General features: G+C 38.0%; 2 protein-coding genes across 6 annotated transcripts in view; one reads left to right on the top strand and one right to left on the bottom strand.

The window, feature by feature from the left end:
- Nucleotides 1-2752, top strand: part of aass (aminoadipate-semialdehyde synthase) — a 97271-nt gene extending 94519 nt beyond the window's left edge. For both annotated transcript variants that reach the window (XM_028812529.2, XM_051929807.1), the window contains one exon: nucleotides 1937-2752. In XM_028812529.2, coding sequence (XP_028668362.1) covers nucleotides 1937-2055 — 119 coding nt within the window. In that variant the 3' untranslated portion in view covers nucleotides 2056-2752. The remainder of the gene's footprint in view (nucleotides 1-1936) is intronic.
- Nucleotides 2753-23914: 21162 nt separating this feature from the next.
- ptprz1a (protein tyrosine phosphatase receptor type Z1a) overlaps nucleotides 23915-25949 on the bottom strand; it is a 326171-nt gene continuing 324136 nt past the window's right edge. For all 4 annotated transcript variants that reach the window (XM_028812515.2, XM_028812516.2, XM_028812517.2 and 1 more), the window contains 2 exons: nucleotides 25150-25285; nucleotides 23915-24951 (listed from right to left, as the gene is read on the bottom strand). In XM_028812515.2, the coding sequence (XP_028668348.2) occupies nucleotides 24808-24951; nucleotides 25150-25285 (280 nt within the window). In that variant the 3' untranslated portion in view covers nucleotides 23915-24807. The remainder of the gene's footprint in view (nucleotides 24952-25149; nucleotides 25286-25949) is intronic.

Here is a 25949-nt window from a genome sequence, read left to right as displayed (position 1 = left end):
CCACAATCTCTCTTCTCTTGCTCTCTTTCTGTCTCCTGTGAGTGTCAAGGGTGTCTTATATAAAATAATCTCTGTAAAAGAATGTACCCCTCAATTTAAGAAATGTCTTTTTAAGAGCAGACTGATGGATAACTTAATAGAGGAGGAGCACCAGCGTAAGGGGTAAAGAGAGCGAACATATTAACAGAGGGTGCTTCATTATTTCATTTTTGACTTTCTATAAAAAACTAAGACAGTCACATATCCTAAAGATATTTAAATGTGTATATATGTTGTGACGTTTAGCTTGAATCACTGCCAACTTGTGTGCGGACTGACAAGAACGCCTTGTAGTGTAGGTGGAGAGCGGGTCAGAAGGAGAACTTGAAGAGGGAGAGAGTGTGGCAGATCTGCTGAATGCAGCATGGTTACTGCTTTTATGCTTTTTTTCTCATCCTTTTTTTTTTTCTTTCAGATATTTTGTGAAACTGCAAATCTATATATGTTGTGCTTCATTGACATCAGAAAATAGTTTTTTTTTTTATTTTAAACACCTTTTTTTATTGTATGATAAAGGAATACCCCACCCAAAAATGACATTTTTATGTTACTTACCCCATGTACAGCAGTTTGAAGTGGTGGCCAAGAAAGATTTTTAATCTTAAGATGTTTTCATGTAGAATGGAGAGTAAAAGTGAAATACCGTACTGTATATACTTGCATTTAAGTTCTCTGTATAACTTCTGGTATTTTATAATTTCAGTCGTGTAAGCTGAATGCGGAATAGTCAAGCTATTGGTCCAAGAGATTATGATATGCTAATGGCCACCTGAGAGAGTAACCACGGAGCACACTGCCTTTTTTTTCTATGTATTGTGCCTACGTGACCACACAGTAATACCCGAACTATTCCAAAGTGACGTTTGCACTGTTTAGTGTTTTTTGTATCTCACACCCTCATACACCTTTATCGTAAGAGCATCCCTTATCTACAATGGAGCGTTCAATCACAAGAAAATATGAAGCTGGTTTTAAATTAAACGTCGTTGAAGTAGCAAAAGAAATTGGTAACTGCTCTGCTGCAACAAAATTCAATGAGTCTGAGAAAATGGTGTGAGATTGGAGAAAGCAAGAAGATGTAAAGAAAAAAAATAAATAATTAAGTGTTGCATTTTTGAACAAGCATATAAGTTGGGGTCTGATTTTATGATCGATTTTTTGGGTTTCAAGACCTGACTTATACGCGAGTGTATACGGTAACAAAATTTCACTTTTCTGAGTTGAAGACAGGACTGTTGACCAATAAATGAGGGGAGGAGGTGGGTCTTCAGTTCAAAACGTGACTCCCATGAGGCTTTAGTTTCCTGTTTATGATTGTGTTGTATCAATCTAACAATAGTTTTGCAAAAATGCAGGCATGTTGCACATTTTGTGTATATGACTGGATAACGGACATCTGTATATTGAGACGTGAGTATTGTGGGATTCAACCCCCTCTCAAATGTTTTTCACTTTATTTACTGCAGTACTGCATTGGTCACAAATGTTTTGTATTATATCGTAATCCTTTTTCTCTCCATTCGACATGAAAAAAATGAGACGTAAAATTTTTTGCCATTCCCAATGAATTACATGGAATAAGTAACATATAAAAAATGTCATTATTGAATGGAGTATTCCTTTAAAGTAATTACTGAGCATAAATTTGTAGTAACTTATGGGCTCCTGTTAGTTGTTTTCTAATGTGTTCTTTTCATTAATGTTCATAATGAAGAATGCAGACATTTGCTTTTATGGAAATTAATGCCAGTTTGTTGAAGTATTATCCTGTAGTGAAGATGGCCGACATTTACTTTGTTTGAGTTTCTTAATAGAACCGTTGACACAGTTCTCTGATTTTTAAAGGAAAATATAGTTTTTATATGTAATTATTTTTGTTAAACTTCATGTTTTTCAGAGGAAATTCAAACTAAGGGTTTGGTTCTTCCACTAACCAAGGACATTTATGGACCAGTATTAAATGAACTGAAGGCAGAAGGTCTAAAATTTGACATGAAAAGTACTTTCTCTAAGTAACTTTAAATGATCGGTGTACTCAATGATGCTGTCTGCTTTTATTTATTTTTCTTTCATTTGTTGGTGTGTGTTAAGCATTTTTGCTAAACTGTGTCATTCCATTGACTACAACATACATGATTTTAATGTTCTGATTTCTATAGGAACTGTAAACACTGGAGTTTATAGTAGAGTAAAAATGCTTTATTTGTTTCTGTATTGTTTTGGTATTGTAATTTTTTTTGTAGCTTTGTCTTTTTAGGTAACAAAATTAGTACAATTAACATAATTGAACGCAGGAACTGTGACAGAAATTATGAATTTTCAAACATTATTCTTTAATCAGAATGCAAGGAAAACATGTTATTTGATAACATAAATCATTCCTTCTTTTTATCATGTTGTAATGTTTCAAATTATCTTCAGATTATCTTCATACAGCATGCACAAGAGAAAAACAGTGTTTTTCCCAGTAAAGCTGAATTATGGTTTTTAGTTATATAAACAATCATGCTACTGGGAATGTTTGTTGTTCTATGGAGATATCTTCTTAGTTAAAATTTTTTCTGACATAGCTGTGATCAGCTTATTGTAATAAATGGTTTCCTTTGTGTTGGATATTCATGTGTATACATCTGTATTAAACACTTTGACTGAAGCCGACAAATAATTATTAATGCATCCAGTGTTTTCAATAAATGAATATTTTAAATAAATACATTATTTGTATCTCATTTTGAATGTCGAAATAAAATCAATGCATTGAGATAAAATGTTCAATGTCTTGCTGAAATTAGCATGTCTGTTACCAACAAAGCTGTGATTGTACAGTATATGTGTGCCGATACGCAGTATATAACACAGCACAACACAGTGACACGCACAGGTCTGAAAGACTTAAGGCTCAAAGTTTTTATTTAGTCATAGACCCAATAAAACATGAAATTTGCCTTCTCAGTTGCTTCCAGGTACAGACAGAAATGAAATACAGTAGCCAGAGACAAGGCAGGCTAAATCCTACACAGAACAGCTTTTTTTTGTTAAAACTACTTCTATCAGGGAGTTGGTCTCGTCCGTTTATAGGAGGTGGACGTCTGAAGCGGAGCTCCGCTAGCAGCGGCTTTATTTTCCCACATATTTCATATTATTTAGAGGTATCCTGTATTTAACCCGACCCAAGGAACTTCCACTACAATATACAAGCATGAGTAACAAAAAGAAAAGTCAGAAAGAACCGGAAAAGAAACTTAAAGCTGCTTCAAAGTCTGGACAGACTTCCGGCCCGAGTGCAAGGTATGGCCTCTCGGAGACTGACCTGGAACAGGCAGACAAATGCGCAGATTTCCTAGGACCCCGCTCCATTGTATCATCTCCAGTCGAGAGTGAAAATGGGAGCGAAGGTGCAAGTGATTCAGGTCGCAATGGATCGCCAATTTCTGAGGATCATTTGCGACTAGAAAAGACCCTGCAGTACGTGCTCTCATCTACTCATCTACTCTGCTGTAACAGGAGCTGCATTTCCACTCATGGAGCACGAAAACCGAAGCGAACTGTCTGAACTGAAAGAGATGATTGCCTCACTGGCTGCCACCATGGCTACGGCCATAAATGAGCTTAAGAAAGATAACAAGAATGAGCTTAAGAAGGCTAACAGTGAGCTTAAGAAGGATATCATCGAGATTAAAAAGGATAACAAAGACCGGGAAATGCGTCTATTTAAACGTTTCGACGTGAACTTTAAAGGCATGTTGGAGAAATTAGAGGAACACATCGAAGAAAATAGATCCAAACTGAAAATGCATGCTGACCAGATTAATGACGTTTCAGATCAACTGGATGACGTTAAGCAGGCATTCACGGCTCGAGTTGAAACAGCGGAACAACTGGCGTCTAACGCCGATGAAAAAGCTACAGCTGCGAATTCTGAATGCAGAAAACTTGGAGACAGACTTGCGTCCCTGGAAGATGGGTACAGAAGAAATAATATAAGAATTGAGGGTATACCTGAGAAACGAGAAAGCTTAAGCCCAGTGAAATTTGCAGTAGAATTACTGTCTAAAATAATTGGAGATGATTTTAAACTCGACATTGAGATAGCAGCTGTTTATCGCACCTACAGATCAAGCACCTTTAAACCCAGGTCTATTATTGTCTGCTTCGAGCGACTACGATGTAAGCTTGATGTGATGGCACTTCTCAGACACAAGCAAGAGATTATATTTGAAAATAATCTCATTCGTATTTTCCTTGACTTCTCACAATTAACAGCTGCAAAACACGCAGCCTACTCTAACATTAAAAAGTTGCTACGGAAAGCCGATATCAAATACAGCCTCTTGTATTCCGCCAAACTGAAAGTGGAAGTTCAAGATCAACATTATATTTTTTCAAGCAAGGAAGAAGCTGAAAAGAAACTAAAGAAGCTGTTTCCGACACTCTTTTGAAAGTTAATAAGGAGCCGTATTCTATCGAGGCATGGGAAGGACCTATGATCTGCTCTCTGGATCCATGTTTAAAGAGACTGGTATAATTATACATCTTTTTCTTTACTTGGACATTATATGTTTATGTCTTAATTATAATTTTAGACGTAAGTGTGGAAGTAATTAAAGTAGGATTATTTTTTTTTAACTACCTTAAAGTAGACTGTTTAACATCATACTCTGGGTTTATTGCTATTTCTACTATTGCATTACTATTACATTTATACTATTACATTATACTATTGCATTAGGAATTGCCATGTTTATCCTAGACCACTTTTTAAAATCATTCCCAGGGTTCATTCTTTTTTAATCTTAATATCTTAAAATTGCTGAAGATTATTTTAAGCTTAAAGACTGTTAATGATTATATTTTCGGCAGATAGTATTAAGAATTCAGCTGCAATAGATATCTTTGTTTTAATTCTCTTAACGCCGCTGCAGGGTGGGGTTTGTTTTGTTTTGGATGTGCTCTGTCTCTTCGTATGTCAGAGGACTGGAACATCGCGAAGTGGGGTCTAGCCTCATGCGGGGAGGCAAAATGGGGGGTGGGGGGATAAAGGGGGGAGAGAAGGAGAGCAGGCTATATCTAATCTATTCTTCTAATCCCTATAACTATAAATATCAATGCAACAATAGGCTAAAATGCAATAACTCATGGGGAATTTTGAAATTAAGATTAAAACTGCCTCACTACCAGTTAAGACTATAAAATGACATTAAAAACTACTTCTATCAGTTTGGTAGTACATTTAACCTAAAATGGATACATGATATATAAGAAAAACTCTAGAATTATCTGTGATATTCCTTGTTAAAAAGATGTTTGGCACTGGGGAGAAAGAAATTTCTGGAGTGATTTATGGGGGTCTTCAAAGCGACTCTCCTCCCTAATTTACTGTAAGTGCTGCGTGTTGTGGGTGTCTGTCCTCAGTTGAGTTCATTTCCAGTTTCTTCAGTGTTGCCCTCGACACCCCTTTACCAAATCATCTACATCAGCCCCAGAAACTTCAGCTGCATGTTTGGCAGTCTGCTGGAGCTTTTTGAAATTGTAGTGTGTCAGACTATCCCAGCTACAGGGGATGCACAAACCAGTGTGTTTCTTCATGCCGGTCCTAAGCCCGGATAAATGGGGAGGGTTATGTCAGGAAGGGCATCTGGTGTAAAATTTTGCCAAATCAATATGCAGACAACAGTACAAATTTCCATACCGGATCAGTCGAGCCCCGGGTTAACAACGACCGCCACCAGTACTGTTAGCCAACAGGGTGCTGGTAGAAATTGGGCTACTGTTGGCTGAAGAAGAAGAAGGAGAAGAAGAGGGGGAGATGTGTCCGGAGGCAGGAGGAGAAGAGGAAGGTAAAGAGAGTAGAACTGAGGGTAGGAACTTTGAATGTTGGCAGTATGACTGGTGAGGGCAGAGAGTTAGCCGATATGATGGAGAGAAGGAAGGTTGATATATTGTGTGTGCAAGAGACTAAATGGAAGGGGAGTAAGGCCAGGTGGATTGGAGGTGGATTCAAATTGTTCTGTCATGGTGTGGATGGGAGGAGAAATGGAGTAGGGGTTATTCTGAAGAAACAGTATGTCAAGAGTGTTTTGGTGGTGAAAAGAGTGTCAGGCAGAGTAATGATTATGAAGCTGGAAATTGGAGGTGTGATAATGAATGTCGTTAGTGCAAATGCACCGCAAGTTGGGTGTGCGATGGATGAAAAAGATTTTTGGAGTGAGTTGGATGAAGTGGTGAACAATGTACCGAAGGGACAGAAAGGTGATTGGAGCGGATTTTAATGGGCATGTTGGTGAAGGGAACAGAGGAGACAAGGAGGTGATGGGTAGGTATGGTGTCAAGGAGATGAATGAAGAAGGTCAGAGGATAGTGGATTTTGCCAAAAGGATGGACATGGCTGTGTTGAATACATATTTTAAGAAGAGGGAGGAACATAGGGTGACATACAAGAGTGGAGGAAGATGCACACAGGTAGATTACATACTATGCAGAAGAGTCAATCTGAAGGAGATTGAAGACTGCAAAGTGGTGGCAGGGGCAAGTGTAGTTAAGCAGCATAGGATGGTGGTCTGTAGGATGGTGTTGGAGATCAAGAAGAGGAAGAGAATGAGGGCAGAGCCAAGGATCAAATGGTGGAAGATGAAAAGGAAGAATGCAAGGTTGAGTTTAGGGAGAAGGTGAGACAGGCACTGGGTGGCAGTGAAGAGTTACTAGACAGCTGGGAAACAACAGCAGATGTAGTAAGAGTGACAGCAAGAAGGGTGCTTGGCGTGACATCTGGACAGAGGAAAGAGGAAAAGGAAACCTGATGGTGGAATGGGGAAGTACAGGAGAGTATACAGAGGAAGAGGATGGCAAAGAAGAAGTGGGATAGTCAGAGAGATGCAGAAAGTAGACAAGAGTACAATGAGATTACGCATTGTGAAGAGAGAGGTGACGAAGGCTAAAGAAAAAGTGTATGATGAGTTGTATGAGAGGTTGGACACTAAGGAGGGAGAAAAGGACCTGTACAGACTGGCTAGACAGAGGGACCGAGCTGGGAAAGATGTGCAGCAGGCTAGGGTAATAAAGGATAAAGATGGAAACGTACTCACAAGTGAGGAGAGTGTGTTGAGCAGATGGAAAGAGTACTTTGAGAGGCTTATGAATGAAGAGAATGAAAGAGAGAAGAGGTTGGATGATGTAGAGATTGTGAATCAGGAAGTGAAACGGATTAGCAAGTAGGAAGTAAGGACAGCTATGAAGATGATGAAGAATGGAAAAGCCGTTGGTCCAGATGACATACCTGTGGAAGCATGAAGGTGTTTAGGAGAGATGGCAGTGGAGTTTTTAAGCAGATTGTTTAATGGAATCTTGGAAAGTGAGAGGATGCCTGAGGAGTGGAGAAGAAGTGTGCTGGTGCCGATATTTAAGAATAAGGGGATGTGCAGGACTGCAGTAACTACAGGGGAATAAAAGTGATGAGCCACAGCATGAAGTTATGGGAAAGAGTAGTGGAAGCTAGGTTAAGAAGTGAGGTGATGATTAGTGAGCAGCAGTATGGTTTCATTCCAAGAAAGACCAGCACAGGTGCGATGTTTGCTCTGAGGGTGTTGATGGAGAAGTTTAGAGAAGGCCAGATGGAGTTCCATTGCGTATTTGTGGACCTGGAGAAAGCATATGACAGGGTGCCTCGAGAGGATCTGTGGTATTGTATGAGGAAGCCGGGAGTGGCAGAGAAGTATGTAAGAGTTGTACAGGATATGTACAAGGGAAGTGTGACAGTGGTGAGGTCTGCAGTAGGAGTGACGGATGCATTCAAGTTGGAGGTGGGATTACATCAGGGATTGCTCTGAGCCCTTCCTTATTTGCAATGGTGATGGACAGGTTGACAGACGAGATTAGACAGGAGTCTCTCTGGACTATGATGTTTGCTGATGATTATGATCTGTAGCGATAGTAGGGAGCAGGTTGAAGAGACCCTGGAGAGGTGGAGATATGCTCTAGAGAGGAGAGGAATGAAGGTCAGTAGGAACAAGAAAGAATACATGTCTGTAAATGAGAGGGAGGTCAGTGGAATAGTGAGGATGTAAGGAGTAGAGTTGGTGAAGGAGGATGAGTTTAAATACTTGGGCTCAACATTACAGAGTAATGGGGATTGTGGAAGAGAGGTGAAAAAGAGAGTGCAGGCAGGGTGGAATGGGTGGAGAAGAGTGTCAGGGGTAATTTGTGACAGACGGGTATCAGCAAGAGTGAAAGGGAAGGTCTACATGATGATAGTGAGACCAGCTATGTTATATGGGTTGGAGACGGTGGCACTGACCAGAGACCAGGAGACAGAGCTGGAGGTGGCAGAGTTAAAGATGCTAAGATTTGCACTGGGTGTGACGAGGATGGACAGGATTAGAAATGAGTACATTAGAGGGTCCGCTCAAGTTGGACAGTTGGGAGACAAAGTCAGAGAGGAGAGATTGCGTTGGTTTGGACATTTGCAGAGGAGAGATGCTGGGTATATTGGGAGAAGGATGCTAAGGATAGAGCTGCCAGGGAAGAGGAAAAGAGGAAGGCCTAAGACAAGGTTTATGGATGTGGTGAGAGGGGACATGCAGGTGATGGGTGTAACAGAACAAGATGCAGAGGACAGAAAGATATGGAAGAAGATGATCCGCTGTAGCAACCCCTAACGGGAGCAGTCGAAAGAGGAAGACTATTAAACTAGGCAATGAAATTGAAGGTGAATACGGACTGAATCACATTGAGGTATAAAAGGACAACATGAAGTCCTTGTTGAGAAGTTAGAGTTTACGGAGGAGATAAGTTCTGGCTTCATTTGAAGAATGTTTTTTGAATTATTGTTCCAGTTAAGACTGTTATGTAAGTTAGTTGCCAAGTATTTATATTCCGTCGCTATTTCTACCTCCTCCCCCTAAACAATGATGGGTGAACACACAGATTTCTGTCTCGCTACTCTTTAACAAGCATTAGCCATAGGCATTATAGGCAAGTAACTATTTACTTGTATACATTCTATATTACTACAATTTAATAAATATTAGGGGAAAAGTGAAATTATATTTTTTGAGTAAAACTATGTTAAGGATTTTCTCTTTTTGAAATAGAGTATAAAAAGGGAATTGTGTTAATTATTCCTTTTTTTGAAAGAGTACAGTGTGTTAGTTCACAACCTAACAGATATGTTTGGATGATTTTAGTATCTGTGCCGTGACTATAAAGGAAATGTAATGTGATGTAATAACAAGATGCAATCAGGAAAGTATCCTTTCAAAACATAACAGGGAGCTGTAAAAATGGAGTACGATAAGTTGTGCATGCTGGGCAGTTTGCTTCTCCTTGTGCTGCTCCTCAGCTTTCACGATGTACATTAATTTGAGTGGTTATAATGGTTAGAACTAAATAGGTACTGCTAATCTACTTTATAGCTTATTCTTTTATTCATTTCTGAGGAAACATTTGACCTTGTATTCTGGTGTTCCACTGAATCCATCCTTTATGTCAGAACCAGAAATCTTGTAGCTTCTTTAAGTCTAAATCTCTTGAAAATCACTGATGCTGTTAATAATACTGATATATTCTTTGTTTCAGACTGTCTTTTGCTATCAAAATAAAAACATTTTTCTGAATGTCATCAATAGAAAAACACATACAATGCAGGTGACTACATTATCTTGCTGCCTTACTATATCATAGTCAACTATATTACCACATTTGTAGTTTCCAGTCTCATTTTTTTTCTTCTGATTTCCTTAGATTCAGACTTATTCAAAAGAAAGTCATTAACATTTGGAAATTGGAAATAAAAACAAAGAATGGTTTAGGCTGCTAATTCTCTTATTTTAATATTTAGCACCATTTGTTTGTACGGTCACACGTCTTTCATATCATCCTGTATAAGTACACCCTCTTTGGATTCCATAATTCCCAATTCTTAGGACCGTATGTAATTATCTGGCTCATAGAACCTAATTCAGCAGCCTTAACTTAATGTTATCATTTTCTCTGTATCACCCTTTCACATCATACTGGTGCAATTCTTCAACAGTATTTCAGTTCATTGACATTTAAGCACACAGCTCTCTTAAAGTCCCGGCACAGCTTCATGATGACGTTGACGTCTGGACTTTGAGTTGGCATTCACTTTAGTTCCACTTTAGGTTTGGTCCAACTGCAGTTGGTGTGCAGATGGCCTCACATGCTCTTCTATAATACTCTGGTATAAGGAGGAGTTAATGATGGACTTCACGGTTACAAGGCCCTGTGGAAACAAAATATCTGCACATCATCATATGTTGTTGTTTTGCATTTGTCACTTGGTTTGTGATCCTTGTCCTGATGCACTGGGTTGTGTGTTTTGTTATCCAAAGAGAACATTGTGCATAACCATGATAGGATTTTTATTTTTAAATACATTTTTACTTACATTTAGCTTTTCAGCAATTAACTTGTGTTTTTGTCTCAGTTTTTGAGTTTTGTTTTAATCACCTAAAATATCCACACAGAACTTTATAGTTCTCAAAATGTATATTGTTCATGTTTTACCTGTCAACTCAACACATGCCGGTTTTGCCGTCTGTGACGGAAATGTTATTTTCTGCTGATATTGCAAACAATAAGATCACCACAGTCAGATTTGAGATGCAGTCCAAGTCTCTAAGCAGCAACTCAAAGAATGTTGCCCTCTGTAATATCTTGGTCCTGATCACCCATTCAGATCATAAATTTCAAATTAGTCAGTGCCATGAATAGTAGCAGAATTCGCCTGTGCTGCCATTTCAAACAGTCGGGTTATGTGTCTTAAGACCTGAGTCACCCTTCATATAGTCGACAGGTGATGTGGTCGGTTACACGCCTTGTAGGCTGTCATTACTTACAAGTACACAGAGCCAATCATTTACTGTATGTCTGTTTATTGTGACCAATAGGGGCGCTGCAGCACCTCAAGACACAACCACACAGATGCAAGTCCCAGGTGCACATGCAAGATTTTTTGTAACATCGTACAAAGGCATTCTTGTAATAATGGCAAATGCACAATACAGTTCTTTTTCTCTCTCTTTCCTTTTTCTCTTCCACTCCTTCCAGACAAGCTTTATCCATCCTTCACACCCAACTCCAACTCTCCTGGATGAGGTCGAGTGGCTTGTTGTATCTATCACGCTGTCAAACGCAACTCCCTGAAAGTAGGGATTACTAATTCTACCAGCAAGAGGGCTGCCCCATGGGACTGCAGGCCCCAACATGCCTTGCGGGTGTCCTTGTGGAAATTGTAACCCAGGGATGCTGCCAGCTAGCATATTGAGGAAGCAAATAGTCCGTGAAAGTTAGTTACACGATTCTGCCATTCTATTGGCCAAGCAAGGAACCTAAACCTGTCCCGGTAGGGACACCAGCATAAGCAGTTGTATGAGAGGGAAATCCTTCCTTTCTTCCTGCCTTTTGCTTCCCTGTTCTGGATATATACAGGTCATAGTCCAATTTTTAGTAAATTTTAATGGAATCTTTAACAATTTTTTTTGTTGTTCCTGGCCAGTTTTCCTATCTTCTTCTTCTTTTGGCTGGCAATCTTCCTATAAAACATGTTATTAAAACCTCATTTCAGCTAAATCCTTTTTATCTGCAAAATTCATTACAATGAAGTTATTTTTCATACAAAAGCAACAAAACACTCAAATTCTCATATTACTTTGACTACAAATCACGATTTAGGCGCTCTGCTGAAGAGCCATATGGATTGCACTTTTATGTCACTTGGATTACTTGATAATAAACTGCAGAGCTTGAGAAGGAATACAGCAGAACAGAGGCATTGTGGGCGTATCAAGGGGCTGGGTAACTGTCAATCAAATTCGACTTCAGCTGTACTTGCAGACTTCTGGAGGTTCACTGCAGCTCGACTGTTGCTTATTTCCCAGTTTCTGAAGGTATGGTTTGACTTTGCTGATAACACTGATCAGGATTACTATTTGGATAGCTCTTCAGCAAAGGTGCTAACTGCTAAGCTTCCCTTATGTTAATGCGACTCATGTTTTATAAATTCGCCAAGATTTTACTCTATGAACAACTTCACACCACAATCTTAAAAAAATGATTGCATTTTGCACTGGCAAATTTATACAGCCAACAATTTACAACTGTGACCTTCATTTCCTCGAACTTATTATTATTTTTATGATGTAAAACTTTTATCCAGGTTAAAAAAAAGGTGACTCACAAAACAACACATCGCAGACAGAGAGAACCAGTCAATTGTAATTAAAGCAATTTACTTCACAGAAAAATTTGGAACTGCTTGCTGCCATTGATGCTAGCAAGAAGAAAATAGATGTTGTCATCGAGTCTGGCAATCCACCGTCAGCTTTGGCGACTGCATGTGCTGAAAGACTGCCCTATGTTTCAATTCCATTATAATGAAATCCCCATTGTAATAAATTCTTTTTCAGTCCTGAGCACTTTGCTCTTTGCTTCGCTTAACACCAACCCCCCCGCTATGCGTCAGCCACTTTGCATTTCTGCTGCTAGCGTACGTGGATTTCACTTTCAGCAAACAAGAAATCTTTTAACTTTCATGGATACGCCTCTTCATTGGGAAGAAACACTACTTTTCCCTGATGGCAACAGAAATTAGACGATCTACAAGTCTCTGACTTAAAGTATATTCAATCTTTTTGCTGTTCCATTATTTTTCCGAGTAACAACAACAACAACAACATTTATTTATATAGCACATTTTCATACAAAAAGTAGCTGAAAGTGCTTTACATAATGAAGAAAAGAAAAATAAAAGACAAAATAAGAAATTAAAATAAGGCAACATTAGTTAACATAGAAAAGGAGTAAGGTCCGATGGCCAGGGTGGACAGAGTAATAAGTTTCATTTGTTTGCACTAATGTGATTGTAACTCTCATTTTTTGAGACTTTCGAATTTTCGTACTTCCATTATCTCTAACCTGTTCTGCATGTGTATCACGCCAACATTTTTGAATTCTTTACGAAGTTCTACTTTGTCATCTACTCTTTGTCTTTTATTTCCAGCCCCGGGCGTAGTTAAATCTCTTGGTACAAAGTCTCGTCTTGCAGGACGTGAAAGTATCTCTCTGAAAAAGTTACGTCTCCTCCCAGGATTTTTTTATATAATAGACATATCTATCTATCTATATATATATATATCTATATCTATATATATATAGATTTAGATAGATATTTATATATAGAGATCTATATTTATATAGTATAGTATATGTATACTACTGTATAATAAAATGGTAAGGTCTGTGGTGTGTCTGTGTGTTCAGTCCCTCTCAGCAATCCAATTGATCAATTTGGCTTTGGTGACACGATTGAAAGAGGAAGTCTGAGTGTGCGACACACGAGGAGGTGTAAAGGCCTAGGAGCTACGCCGAGAGTTGCCTTCAATGGCGGGATGTATAAAAGCGGACAGGAGATGAGCAAGGCCCCTGGAAATGACAGAGCAGGCTTTTCAGAAATGCACTTGACAGAGGATGCACCAGTCAACAGAGGCTGAGAAACACAAGGATACCGAAGAAAGGTGTAGGAAGAACACTGAAGGTGCACATAAGGTCAGAGATGTCAAAAACATTTATATTTAATCTATTACCAGCCTTTTACAGGTAACATGGCTTATATATATATATATAATATTGCATACTTGGATACCTAGGAACCTGATCTGGAACAAGAGCGAGGTTAATAAACAGCATTTTTTACACACGGATTTAACAAGGCTGCCTGCAGTAAAATGTTCAGTCTATATGGCTAATCCTTGGACATACTGTGCATATCCTTTTTTGTAAATGTACTTTATTGTCAAATCAAATCTGATATTAAAACCCAAGCTTGGCACAGGTTTTACTTTTGTTGTGCAGTATCCAAGATGCTATTATATGCTAAAATGTCTGAAAAAGACGAAAACAGATTTCATTAAAATGTAATATAAATAGAGAATTTTAAAGGCTTTTTAATTTCTTTACAAACAATAGTGTTTTGATTGAATAGATTTTTTGTGGTTTTTGAAATTTTTGATTGTAAGACAGATTATTATGATGACCTTGATTAAAATAAGGTTTAAGAGTTTCAGTTCTGGCAAAAGTTAGTTTACTATCTGAAAACTGTTATAATAACAGTTAATTAAAATGTGTTGTTATAAAATTGAGTGTACACAGTTTCTTCTGCCTGATTGCTATTTTAAGTCATTCTTGTTATAAAAAATGACAACTTGCACATTCATATTTAAGGAACCGTGCAGGCCAAGCTGAAATGTTGAATATGTCTGCTCCGGAGTGGGGCGTTTTTCAGGGGGGATGCGTCTCCTCGGTGATCCGGACGCTTAGTACATTGATGTCATATTTTGTAAGACTCCGTCTGGACACCTGACCTCATTTTTTTTTTCTATCTTTCAATGGACGTTTTCTTGAGAGTCTGAGACTGGATTATAGTGGAGCTATTAATTGAAATAACCTTTTCCTTAAAGATTATTTGGCATCTTAATCTGGGTATTTCTGTGTCCAAATTGTATAATCTTGTCATTTTTTAAGATGAACATCTGATTCTTAAGTATGTTTATTTCATAAATGCGCTAATATATTTCTTGGAAAAGGCATTCTTAACCGATTAATTCTAGGTGGAGAAATATGTACAGTAATTATAGATGAAAGGAGAGGCCAGTGAGCTGAACTTCTCTTTATATTTGGGTTAAGGCTTGAGAAAGGATTTTATTTGATGACCTGCTTTTAGTAATGAAATTCTTTATGCTTTTTTAATACACAACCAGGAGGGTCTTGTGAGTATTTTTTTTTCTTCCAACTATCAGACCAAAAGCAATACAATATAAGAAACAAAACTTAAACTTATTCAGTGCAATAAAAAACAGAAAATATGATCATCCAATGAGTCACATTGTTGTACTTTTAATATATTTGAGAAGAAGATCTTTTTTATTCTAGAGTTAATTTATTATGTATCAAAATCCTATTATTTTTATGGTCCAAATATGTTTTGTCTGAATTGACAATATAAGTTTAAATCTATTCATTGCATCAACCTTTTTGAAATATTCAGTTGTTCATTAGGCCGAAATATGGTACATTTGAAAGAAAAGAAAAATAGGCCTGTGCATCAGTGTAAAAAGTTGTTGTTTCTTAATTCTTAATAAGTTTCTTAATTAGCTACTTAGAAAATGGTGAGTTAATGTAAGGGACTTTCAAGATAAGAAGGTCTCCGATGAGGCAGAGTGGCCTTGCAGCGTTTCCACTGATGCTCTGTAAGTTACTGGCGTGTAAAGAGTAACCTGCTTCTTTAAAAGATTTACAGAGGAGCAGAACAGACGACCTGCTAATGCTGGGCCTTTAGTGAGTTTTGCTTTTGTCCTTGTCTGTAGTCTGGACTTCACACGTATCTGCTGTTTGTCACGTCATCAGCTGGGGCCCACCAGACAAGTCACAATTTACCTAGAGCACAAAAGAATCGGCCTGCACAACGTTGGACATGAAAAGCTGACGTACCTCTGGAAATAAAAATTAGAGTTCTTAATAGGCAGTAAACAGCCAGGAAGAATACTGCTAAATGGCTTTGTCATTTGAACAGGTGCTGTCTACTAGAGTTGTTGCCCGAGTCCACAGCTGACATTCACACCATATGTATTTCAATATAGCTGAATGTGCGTTCTGGCTTAAAGACACTAAGCAGTGGTTATTCCAAGTTAAACACCGTAAACCAGCCTCTTCTGTTGTTTTGCTAATAGACCAAAAGCCCCTTCTTGTTTGTGTAGTTCAAGTCCAGAAACAATCAGAATTTGGGAAGCTCTGAGGCCAGTTCAAGGCAAAGTGAAGAACACAAGATTTGAATTTTAATAGTAAAAAAAATATAGAATTGTCCAAGTAATTTTTTAAGTATATGTGGTACGTTTTGCTTTTTTACAGATTGTACATCTTTTAATTTTCTTTTGAACTGGTTATCTTCCTTCTTTAGAGTTCTCTGAGAAAAGGTCCAAAGAGTAATTGCCTGCTGCGTCTTAGGCCCCTTTTGTATGGAGATGTGAAATGATCCGTGGCCCAGTTGCTGCCAAGCACACTGAGATTTGCGATGATGAGAATGCTCTGGAGACAGGTTAGGCCACAATGGTAATTAGCCCTTGGAACCATCCCTTGTGCTTAATTAAGTGGGTACCTACTCAATTTCTTCAAATAGTTGATTGTTGTTGGATTATGTTATGAATTGTTCATATAAAACACCGTGTTTAGGCACCCAGCTTATCACATGTGTACCTGAGGTACCAAAGATCCATGGTCGACATTCTTGTGCTGAATTGACCTGAATAAAAAGATGTTCTGATTCCTCACCAATTAGAGTTCAGCTGTCTCTACCTTTTTTTTGGTTGAAGACAAAGAAGGTAGCTACGTGTGAACAACCACCACATGAACCTGTTAAGGAGGAGTTCAGCTGTCACTTCTTGCAAGCACTCTTTCTGAATCTCATGAAGGCTGTGCGTTAGACTGAGGACATGGAGTTTCTGAAGTAGTTAAGGGGCTGCAGATATCTGTGACTGATACCTGCCATGATGGCAACCCTAGGACCAATGACCACTAACTGTGAGAGATGTTATCAAAGACCTTCTGTGCAATATTAAATAAGTCTCCTGGATTCATTACAATGAACATACAGATCAAGAAAGAAAAAGCTACATTGATGGCCAACGTGAAGATGTTTGTGTGGTGGGAGGTTGGTGAGTGCATGGAGAATGATCTTCGGGTAAGCCCAAAAAGGTTCTGGGAAACCATTTAATGACTCAGGGTAACATTGGTCTCTACTTGGGATCTCGTCATGAGGTATAAGCAAAACTGAATACCGGTGACCACACTCTCTTCCTCCTCCTCTTTTATTCCTACCAGATACTTCCTGCCACATCTCTAAGGACTGGGTTAATTTATGTGGTCAATATCACCACAGTGGTTAAGACGTAATGCAGTAGCAGAGCCACAAGGTGAGTGAGATGCAGCAATAATTGCTGAAGCAATGCTTTGGATAGAGGAGCAATAGTGGACAAGGGAATATTTTATTCATTGACCAACCATAAATGACCTGAGAACAGATGCCTGTTCTTGGCATTGCATCAGTAGTAAAAAGAGTGAGAGAACTGGTTTTCATCAGATGGAAGAAAATAACTTGTTGCCTGCTTCAGCTAGACCAATGTTTCCCAACCTCGGTCCTGGGGACCCCCTGTGGCTGCAGGTTTTTGTTCCAACCAGCTTCTGTTTTTAATTGTTCTTATTCTTTATTTTGGGAACAATATAGAAATTAGAAAACTAAGTTTGGTAAAAAAAAAATATATATATATATATATATATTAAAATGTACCAAGCAGTTATATGGGAATAATGTATTTTTTTCTTTTAACAGTATTTTCATCTTGATTTTCATTCTGCTTTTCTAGGTGTTCTAAATGTTTAATTAATCCATTATTTACTAATTAGTAGGTCTGATGCTAAAGTACTTGCAGCCTTTCATGATTCTGTGTGTTGTTTGCCAGCGTGTCTGCTCATTTTTAATTGTCATTAATAAGATACAACAAAGGGCAAAATATAATGAAATCAACAAAAGAGAGTTAAGCATTTAAATCTATAGCAAAAGCAGAAATATTTCTAAATGTCTTCTAAATCTAAAAATCATGCTGCTGTGCTTTTCTGAATGTAGAATAAAAGATAAATAATACCAGCTAATTTAATGAGATCAGTGCTACCAGGTGTTGTCACTGATTAGGAATCTGGTTGGAACAAAAACCTGCAGCCACAGGGGGTCCCCAGGACCGAGGTTGGGGAAACACTGGTCTAGACCACCATGGAGACGGGACAATTACAGATGGTTAAGCAATCATCCTTTGAAAGACTCTTAAGAAAGCCAAGTCTTTCTCAGAAGACAAACTTAGCCTTTGACCCCTTCTTGGGGACAATAACTATTTGATGACACAATACGTCAGTCTCAATGTTTTCTAATAGCTATTCTTAACCATATACTTTAATTTTTTAATTATATCATTTCTGTTACTACATATAATTTTGAGTTTGATAGTTAATTGTTAATTACTGTAAACTACGTCTGTGCTCTTTGACTCTGCTATTAGGAGTAAAAAAAAAACAAAAAAATTACACTGAAAAGATAATAAACCTTTTTCTCTGTAGGCACACGCTAGAAACTCAGCCTCTGAGGTTTACAGTCTGAATATTCGTAATTGGTGAATGTTCTGTTGATAGTCAGGCTTTGAATGAAAAGAAACACACATTAAGTTAGGCTGCCTAGCCTCTGAGGTTTTATTGTGAAACACACTAAGGAATAGCGCTTATCTGAGGTTGCATATGAAATATTATTCTTAGCGTGCAACACCTGATAAAAAGCTACTTAGACCCTGAGATTTCATTATAAAGCACACATCAGTTAATGGCGGGTAACCTCTGAGGTTACATATAAATGTGATTATTAGCTATAAGCATATTTCTTTCTAAATATCTTTTCTATATAATCTAAAGCTTTATAAGCAACAGTCAAACAGTGCAGTAATCAATTCATAACTTACAGTGAAAATAATCTTTAAATATTAACTAAATATATCAATACATCCACATCCTTAATCCATCATTGGTTATGTAGTGTTACAACTACAGTAATCCCTCGCTATATCGCGCTTCGCCTTTCGCGGCTTCACTCCATTGCGGATTTTATATGTAAGCATATTTAAATATATACAGTAATCCCTCCTCCATCGCGGGGGTTGCGTTCCAGAGCCACCCGCGAAATAGGAAAATCCGCGAAGTAGAAACCATATGTTTATATGGTTATTTTTAGAATGTCATGCTTGGGTCACAGATTTGCGCAGAAACACAGGAGGTTGTAGAGAGACAGGAACGTTATTCAAACACTGCAAACAAACATTTGTCTCTTTTTCAAAAGTTTAAACTGCTCCATGACAAGACAGAGATGACAGTTCTGTCTCACAATTAAAAGAATGCAAACATATCTTCCTTTTCAAAGGAGTGCAAAGCAAGCAGTCAAAAAAAAAATCAATACGGCTTTTAAGTATGCGAAGCACCGCCGGTACAAAGCTGTTGAAGGCGGCAGCTCACACCCCCTCTGTCAGGAGCAGGAAGAGAGAGAGAGAGAGAGAGAGAGAGAGATAGCGAGAGACAGATAAAAAAAATCAATACGTGCCCTTTGAGCTTTTAAGTATGCGAAGCTCCGTGCAGCATGTCCTTCAGGAAGCAGCTGCACACAGCCCCCCTGCTCACACCCCCCTACGTCAGCGCAAGAGAGAGAGAGAGAGAGAGAGAGAGAGAAAGTAAGCTGGATAGCTTCTCAGCCATCTGCCAATAGCGTCCCTTGTATGAAATCAACTGGGCAAACCAACTGAGGAAGCATGCACCAGAAATTAAAAGACCTATTGTCCGCAGAAACCCGCGAAGCAGCGAAAAATCCGCGATATATATTTAAATATGCTTACATATAAAATCCGCGATGGAGTGAAGCCGCGAAAGGCGAAGCGCGATATAGCGAGGGATCACTGTATCGCGGATTTTTTGCTGCTTCGCGGGTTTCTGAGGACAATGGGTCTTTTAATTTCTGGTTCATGCTTCCTCAGTTGGTTTGCCCAGTTGATTTCATACAAGGGACGCTATTGGCAGATGGCTGAGAAGCTACCCAGCTTACTTCTCTCTCTCTCTTGCGCTGACTTTCTCTGATCCTGACGTATGGGGATTGAGCAGGGGGGCTGTTCGCACACCTAGATGATATGGACGCTCATCTAAAAATGCTGAAAGATTATCTTCATGTTGCTATCTTTTGTGCAGCTGCTTCCTGAAACGACATGCTGAACGGTGCTTCGCATACTTAAAAGCACGAAGGGCACGTATTGATTTTTTTATCTGTCTCTCTCTCTCTCTGCTCCTGACGGAGGGGGTGTGAGCTGCCGCCTTCAACAGCTTTGTGCCGCGGTGCTTCACATACTTAAAAGCCAAACAGCCCTATTGATTTGTTTGCTCCTTTGAAGAGGAAGATATGTTTGCATTCTTTTAATTGTGAGACTGAACTGTCATCTCTGTCTTGTCATGGAGCACAGTTTAAACTTTTGAAAAAGAGACAAATGTTTGTTTGCAGTGTTTGAATAACGTTCCTGTCTCTCTACAACCTCCTGTGTTTCTGCGCAAATCTGTGACCCAAGCATGACAATATAAAAATAACCAAATAAACATATGGTTTCTACTTCGCGGATTTCCTTATTTCGCGGGTGGCTCTGGAACGCAACCCCCGCGATGGAGGAGGGATTACTGTATAGTTTAAAAGTGGATGAAATCAACCATTACAATAATTATCATAAATGTATAAATTAATAGCCAGCTAAAAAGGACCTACAGTATGTTGAAGTGCTTCTTTCTTATTCCATGTTGGATGGCTGCGGTGGGTTGGCGCCCTGCCCAGGATTGGTTCCCTGCCTTGTGCCCTGTGTTGGCTGGGATAGGCTCCAGCAGACCCCCGTGACCCTGTGTTCGGATTCAGCGGGTTGGAAAATGGATGGATGGATGTTGGATGGGAATATCAGACCAGATGAGTTGCAGTTTCAGTTTTGCACAAGTGAGACACACTGTAAGTGTTCTAATTATTGATGTTCCTACTCCTCGTCTTCTTGGAAAAGAATATGCCATGGTGTTAGAATTGAGACTCTGACTGGCAGCTAAATTTTCGATCTAAGATGGTCAATGGGGTTTGCATTTATGTTTTATAGCAGTGGTTCAGCTTTTTGCCTTTTTTGAAGGACTATAAGAGTTCCTCATCTACAAATATACATCTTTTTCCAATCCTTTTGCAATTTTCAGGTTTGAGAAACAGTTTATTTTCTGCCATTTGCAGATAATGATGTCTCCTCCCTGTGTGGATAGCGCTTTGAGTACTGAGAAAAGCGCTATATAAATGTAATGAATTATTATTATTATTATTACTTGGTCTGACCTGGCCAATGTTGCTCTCAGCTGTCTGTGATGTGGCCAGGATACGTTCATTACATCCACATCTGAGAATATGGTCCATTACCGGGAATGAGTAATTCAGATGAGTGGGGTGTTATTCATAAGTGAGAGCAGATTTATTCCTGAAACAGACAAAAGGCTGGACAGTTGTTCTAGTAATGGGTGGTCCACATCCCCAGTATTACTCTGCTCACTCTTTCTGACACTGTCCGATGCTGTACTGAGTGAAAATAAATAAGACATCTCGCACCAAAGATTCCTAGAATACTGTTATTTGACTTTTTGTTGTGGGGTCACTAATTTCGTCGCTGCACCACGTCAAATCATAAGACTGAAATTCACAACCCATGTCACATATACCAACTGACAGCCAATCTTCCAGTACTGTCATGATTGCACCTTATTCTGACAACTAATAGCGTGCTGTATGAAAGGTTAACAGCTACAGTCTCTGCCCTTTTTCCATTCTGTTTTATTATGTAAAACAAGAGACATCAGACTGACACATTTCTTTTCTGTTTGTGAGATTAAAAAAACATGTTCCTCATGGCTACATTTTATGCATTGCACTTATGGTATGGATGAGAATTCATTCATTGTCAGCTCTCCTGCACATAGAATCAGCCATTATGACTAAAGACAAAATCAGATCTGTTTGATTTTACTCTAGTAAGATATAAGTTGTAGTGAGTTGTTGGGTCTGTCACTTTAAGCATTAGAACATTACAACAGTAGAACAATCTATACGAGAACAGGCCATTCAGCCCAACAAAGCTCGCCAGTCTTACGGTCTACCACACTACTTGGTAGCTTATTCCAAGTGTCTATCATTCTTTGAGTAAAGAATAACTTCCTAATGTTTGTGCAAAATTTACCCTTAACAAGTTTCTAACTGTGTCCCTGTATTCTTGATGAAGTCATTTTAATATAACAGTCTCACTCCACCATACTGATTCGCTTCATAATTTTAATCTTTTCAAAACAGCTTCTTCACAGGACTGCATCCAACTTGCTAAGATTATGTAAATGAAAGCTATGATTGAAAAATCCTGGAAAAGTCATCTAATGTGACATATTTTCTGTTCAGGTATTTTTTTAAAGAGCCATAATCATGTGGAGACAACAGTGGGGCAAAGCCATAGCAGGCCTCCACAGATATACAATTCAGCTGTCTGTGTTATATGTAAATTAATCTGTCTTGGTGTGGTGGAGGACTTAGTCTCTGCTACCAATTGTCAAACACTGTGTGCCTTCAATTCAGAAAAATACATTGTGCTTTAATATCCATTCAGTTATTTTTTTCTCAATCCTGTTTTAGGGTTGTGGCCAACATGAGTTTATCTCAACAGGATGAGGTGCCGGGAAAGGAGCAACACTGTTTATCACAAGTGTTGTAATATCACTATGCACATATGTTTACACAATTTGGATGATCCTCCTTTTATCTGTAGCCTAGGCTGAACATATATTTGATTTGGTCTAAAGCTGCCAAGATAACCTTTATTACTGATTTTTTTTGTTCCTGGTCAGTAAAAAAACAAAATGACATACTTGCTACTTTTAAAAATTATGTTTGTTGGTAGCATTGAATTAATTACAGTTCTTATAAAGCCCATTTTTAGCATATCTAAAATAAAAAAAATTCTATGATTTTATTTTCCCTATCTATTAAAAATAATTATTTGGTAACATTTTAGTTTAGGTACTGCAAAAATGCATCTATTACTCATTTACTCTTATGTAACAAGACCTTAACAAGGGCTTGTTTTGGTCTTCATAACACTTCTATAACATCAGTAGGCCGGTTATTCATCTCTGTGCAGTGTGGCATATTGACATGATGATAAAATTACTTGTTAATATGAAGGATGCACATGTCTTATACTAAATACAGTATGTTATGTTATGAGAAGTAGGTCTCAGTTAAGCCATCTCAGACCACTCCAAAAGTGAAGTTTTGTTAGTAGGTCACACTGCAGTGATGAAGTCACACTTTACTGATGCTTTTTAAGTGTTATGAAGACCCAAAGAAGTGCTTGTTAAGTTACTGTTAAATAAGAGTAAATATGTAATAGGTGCATTTTTAACAATTATTTCTGTGAACGAATGCAGATATTTGTGAGGTGGCTATAGTAATGTCTACAAATAGTCACATTAAAAACATGTATTATGTGCTATTTCTTGTTAAATAAGATACAACTTACAATCATCAGGGATAAACCTGAGAGGTAAGATAACAACAAGTATAATTCTGAAATAACCTCAGAACCCTTTTTAAATTAAATATTAATAAAGAAACTTGAACAAGAAACTCTGAAAGCATATACAGATGAAAGTTGTGCTGGTAAGAAATAATCGCAGTTTAATCTGTACTGAGCCACAGCAGGTAAAAGGGCTAATGAAAGTCCCTCAGTCTTCATCTACTGATGTTACAGTGAGGCAACTTTTAAGAATTCCAGTTGTTGTATTATTGCATGTACATAACCAGAACTGTACAGCTTTGTGAGATCTTCCCTGCCATTTTGTGTTTCTACTCTGTCCAAATGATGTAGGTACCCATTGAATTGTTATATTAGGTGGAGTTGACGGGGCTTTACAGGTTATTGCGTTTGTGTCATATGCTGTTTGCTAACCTTTTGTCCATTCTTTGCTTGTGCCCATAAAAGTGTGTGCGTGTCTATAACATCCATAGAGCAGGTCGAGAAAAAAAATCCTCCAAACTGCCAAAGTCCGTCTGTGACGTGTGCAGGCTTTCAAAGTGAGTAGAGGCTAGCTAATTAAACAAGAAAGAAGCAGAATCCGTTAGTCAAAACATTTCTTCTTTTTGTTTTTAACCATAATGAAAACAATAGAAAAAAAACAATAGTTTGTTTTTCAGCTAAATTCAATAACCTGAAATGTCTGTATTTATTGTGTAAATTACTATGATGCAAAACAACAAATTTCAAGACAGAGAATAAAAAAAAATCAGAAATTACACAGATGGTGTGCATGTTGCATAAGGCTAGTTCTACAACGGACATACAATACAAATTAAAAAAAAAAAAAATCATTAATACTTCATGCTGTAAATTTAAGTTAATATAGTAAAAATACAGAACACTGGAATAACAGAAATATCAAAACATTAACAATCTGTTAACTAAATTATTAGAACAATGTAGTCATACATTTCAAAATGACTAGAAAACGGACTTTGTATTAAAATATAAAAATCTAGAAGTATAAATAGAAATTTGGTCCATAGACTTGGTCACTATAATACTATTTACATTACATATTAGGATATTATTCAACATATCTACTTTATTTTGAACATTTAACATTATTAGGAATGGTATTTTATTTACATTATCTATATGGTTGAGAAATCTGTGAAATCCAATGGCCTCTACAAAAAATAGATCGGTTAAATTTGTCATTAAAATTTCTTTTTGAGTTGTCCATTAACATGAAAAGTGGATAAAATGTGCAGTTAGGAAAACAAGAGAGATGGAATACAGTCTATTATTAAGCTTGACTGCAGATATTAGTTTCACGTACTGAATGTGTAGAGCAAGTGGATTAGTCTTAGTATAAAAATCAAGTAACATTAGAGGTGCAGTCTAAAGGCACAAATTACATGATCTCTTCATGTTCAACAACAGTGTCTTAAGAGGTGAAAACTAAAGGGATTTGCAAAATAAATCTGTTCAGACATTGTGAAGAAAATGAACTAATTTCAACAAATACGGTTTTGTGCAATTCGCATTTTGGAAGTTACACTAGTGATTCGAGACTCTCCGCAGCATTGCTTCCATCACCCAGAACAGTGCCATTGTTATCTGCCAACAATACAGCTTTTTCGTCTTCTCTTGTGCTCACAAGACTAAGCATTGCTTTGTATAAGAATTGGTACTGCTCCTGTAAAACAAACAAACATACTAATTAATATATTTCAAAACTTCAATGGAAATGCTTAAATCATTAGTTTCTTAGAGTTTTAAAAAAAGGTTATATAATCACAAGAATATACCCAATTAAATTTTGAAAATCAATCATTTTTTGTATGGATTAAAAAAATCCTCTGTTAGTCATCTGTCATCACAAATGCATACTCACAATATCGGTGAAGACACCCGGCCTCATTAAGTTGATCATTTTTGCCACCTGGTAGACATCTGTCGTGTTTTCACTCTCAAGATGGTGTACAAGTGTGGTCAAAGCACAAAATGTTCCTGCTATTACACCTCCATGCCTAAAATGATATTTATGAGTTAAAATCAATGAGCTGAATAAACGTAATGGGTTGGTAATACAATTGTCAGAGCTTAAAGGAACAGCAGCCATTTCGGGAAAGCTAAACTGTAGACGAAACTGGCAGCTAGACTTTATAAGCCAGTGTGGAAAAAGTGTGTTACAGCTAGCCATTTGAGGGCTGAGGGAACCCTGAAAGAAAAATTACCAGCAACAAGCCCCGCATTACTCCCAAATCCAGGCAGACTGAGTCCCACATAGGAGACTGCTGCTTATTACAGAGGATGGGACACATGCTTTTTATAACAAGAGGGGATCTAAAGCTGTCTGAGAACACTGTGTTCAACAATTTTTAACGACACTAGCAGTAATTCTGAGAATAACCTGAAAGTAAATCCTAAGGGGGGTCTGAATGGCAGCTGTCTGCCAGTGATCATTGAATCTTGGATCACTTCAACTTTGTTCAGTGTAAAAGATGTGTTAGGTTTTAATTGTCAGGGTTTTACTGCAGCCAGGCTCTTGTTGGAAAATCTGGATATGAGAGGCAGTAAGATTGAGGTATCATTCTAAGTGAGGAAAGTGGGCAACCACTCTACTGGCCAGTTTATTTTACCATGGTGGAAACAAAAAACTCCTTTCTGACCTCAGATTAAGCCTAGTGTCAA

The sequence above is a fragment of the Erpetoichthys calabaricus genome, chromosome 1 (genome assembly GCF_900747795.2).
Source record: "Erpetoichthys calabaricus chromosome 1, fErpCal1.3, whole genome shotgun sequence".
Lineage (NCBI taxonomy): Eukaryota > Metazoa > Chordata > Cladistia > Polypteriformes > Polypteridae > Erpetoichthys > Erpetoichthys calabaricus.
This window is presented reverse-complemented; position numbering and strand designations above follow the sequence as displayed.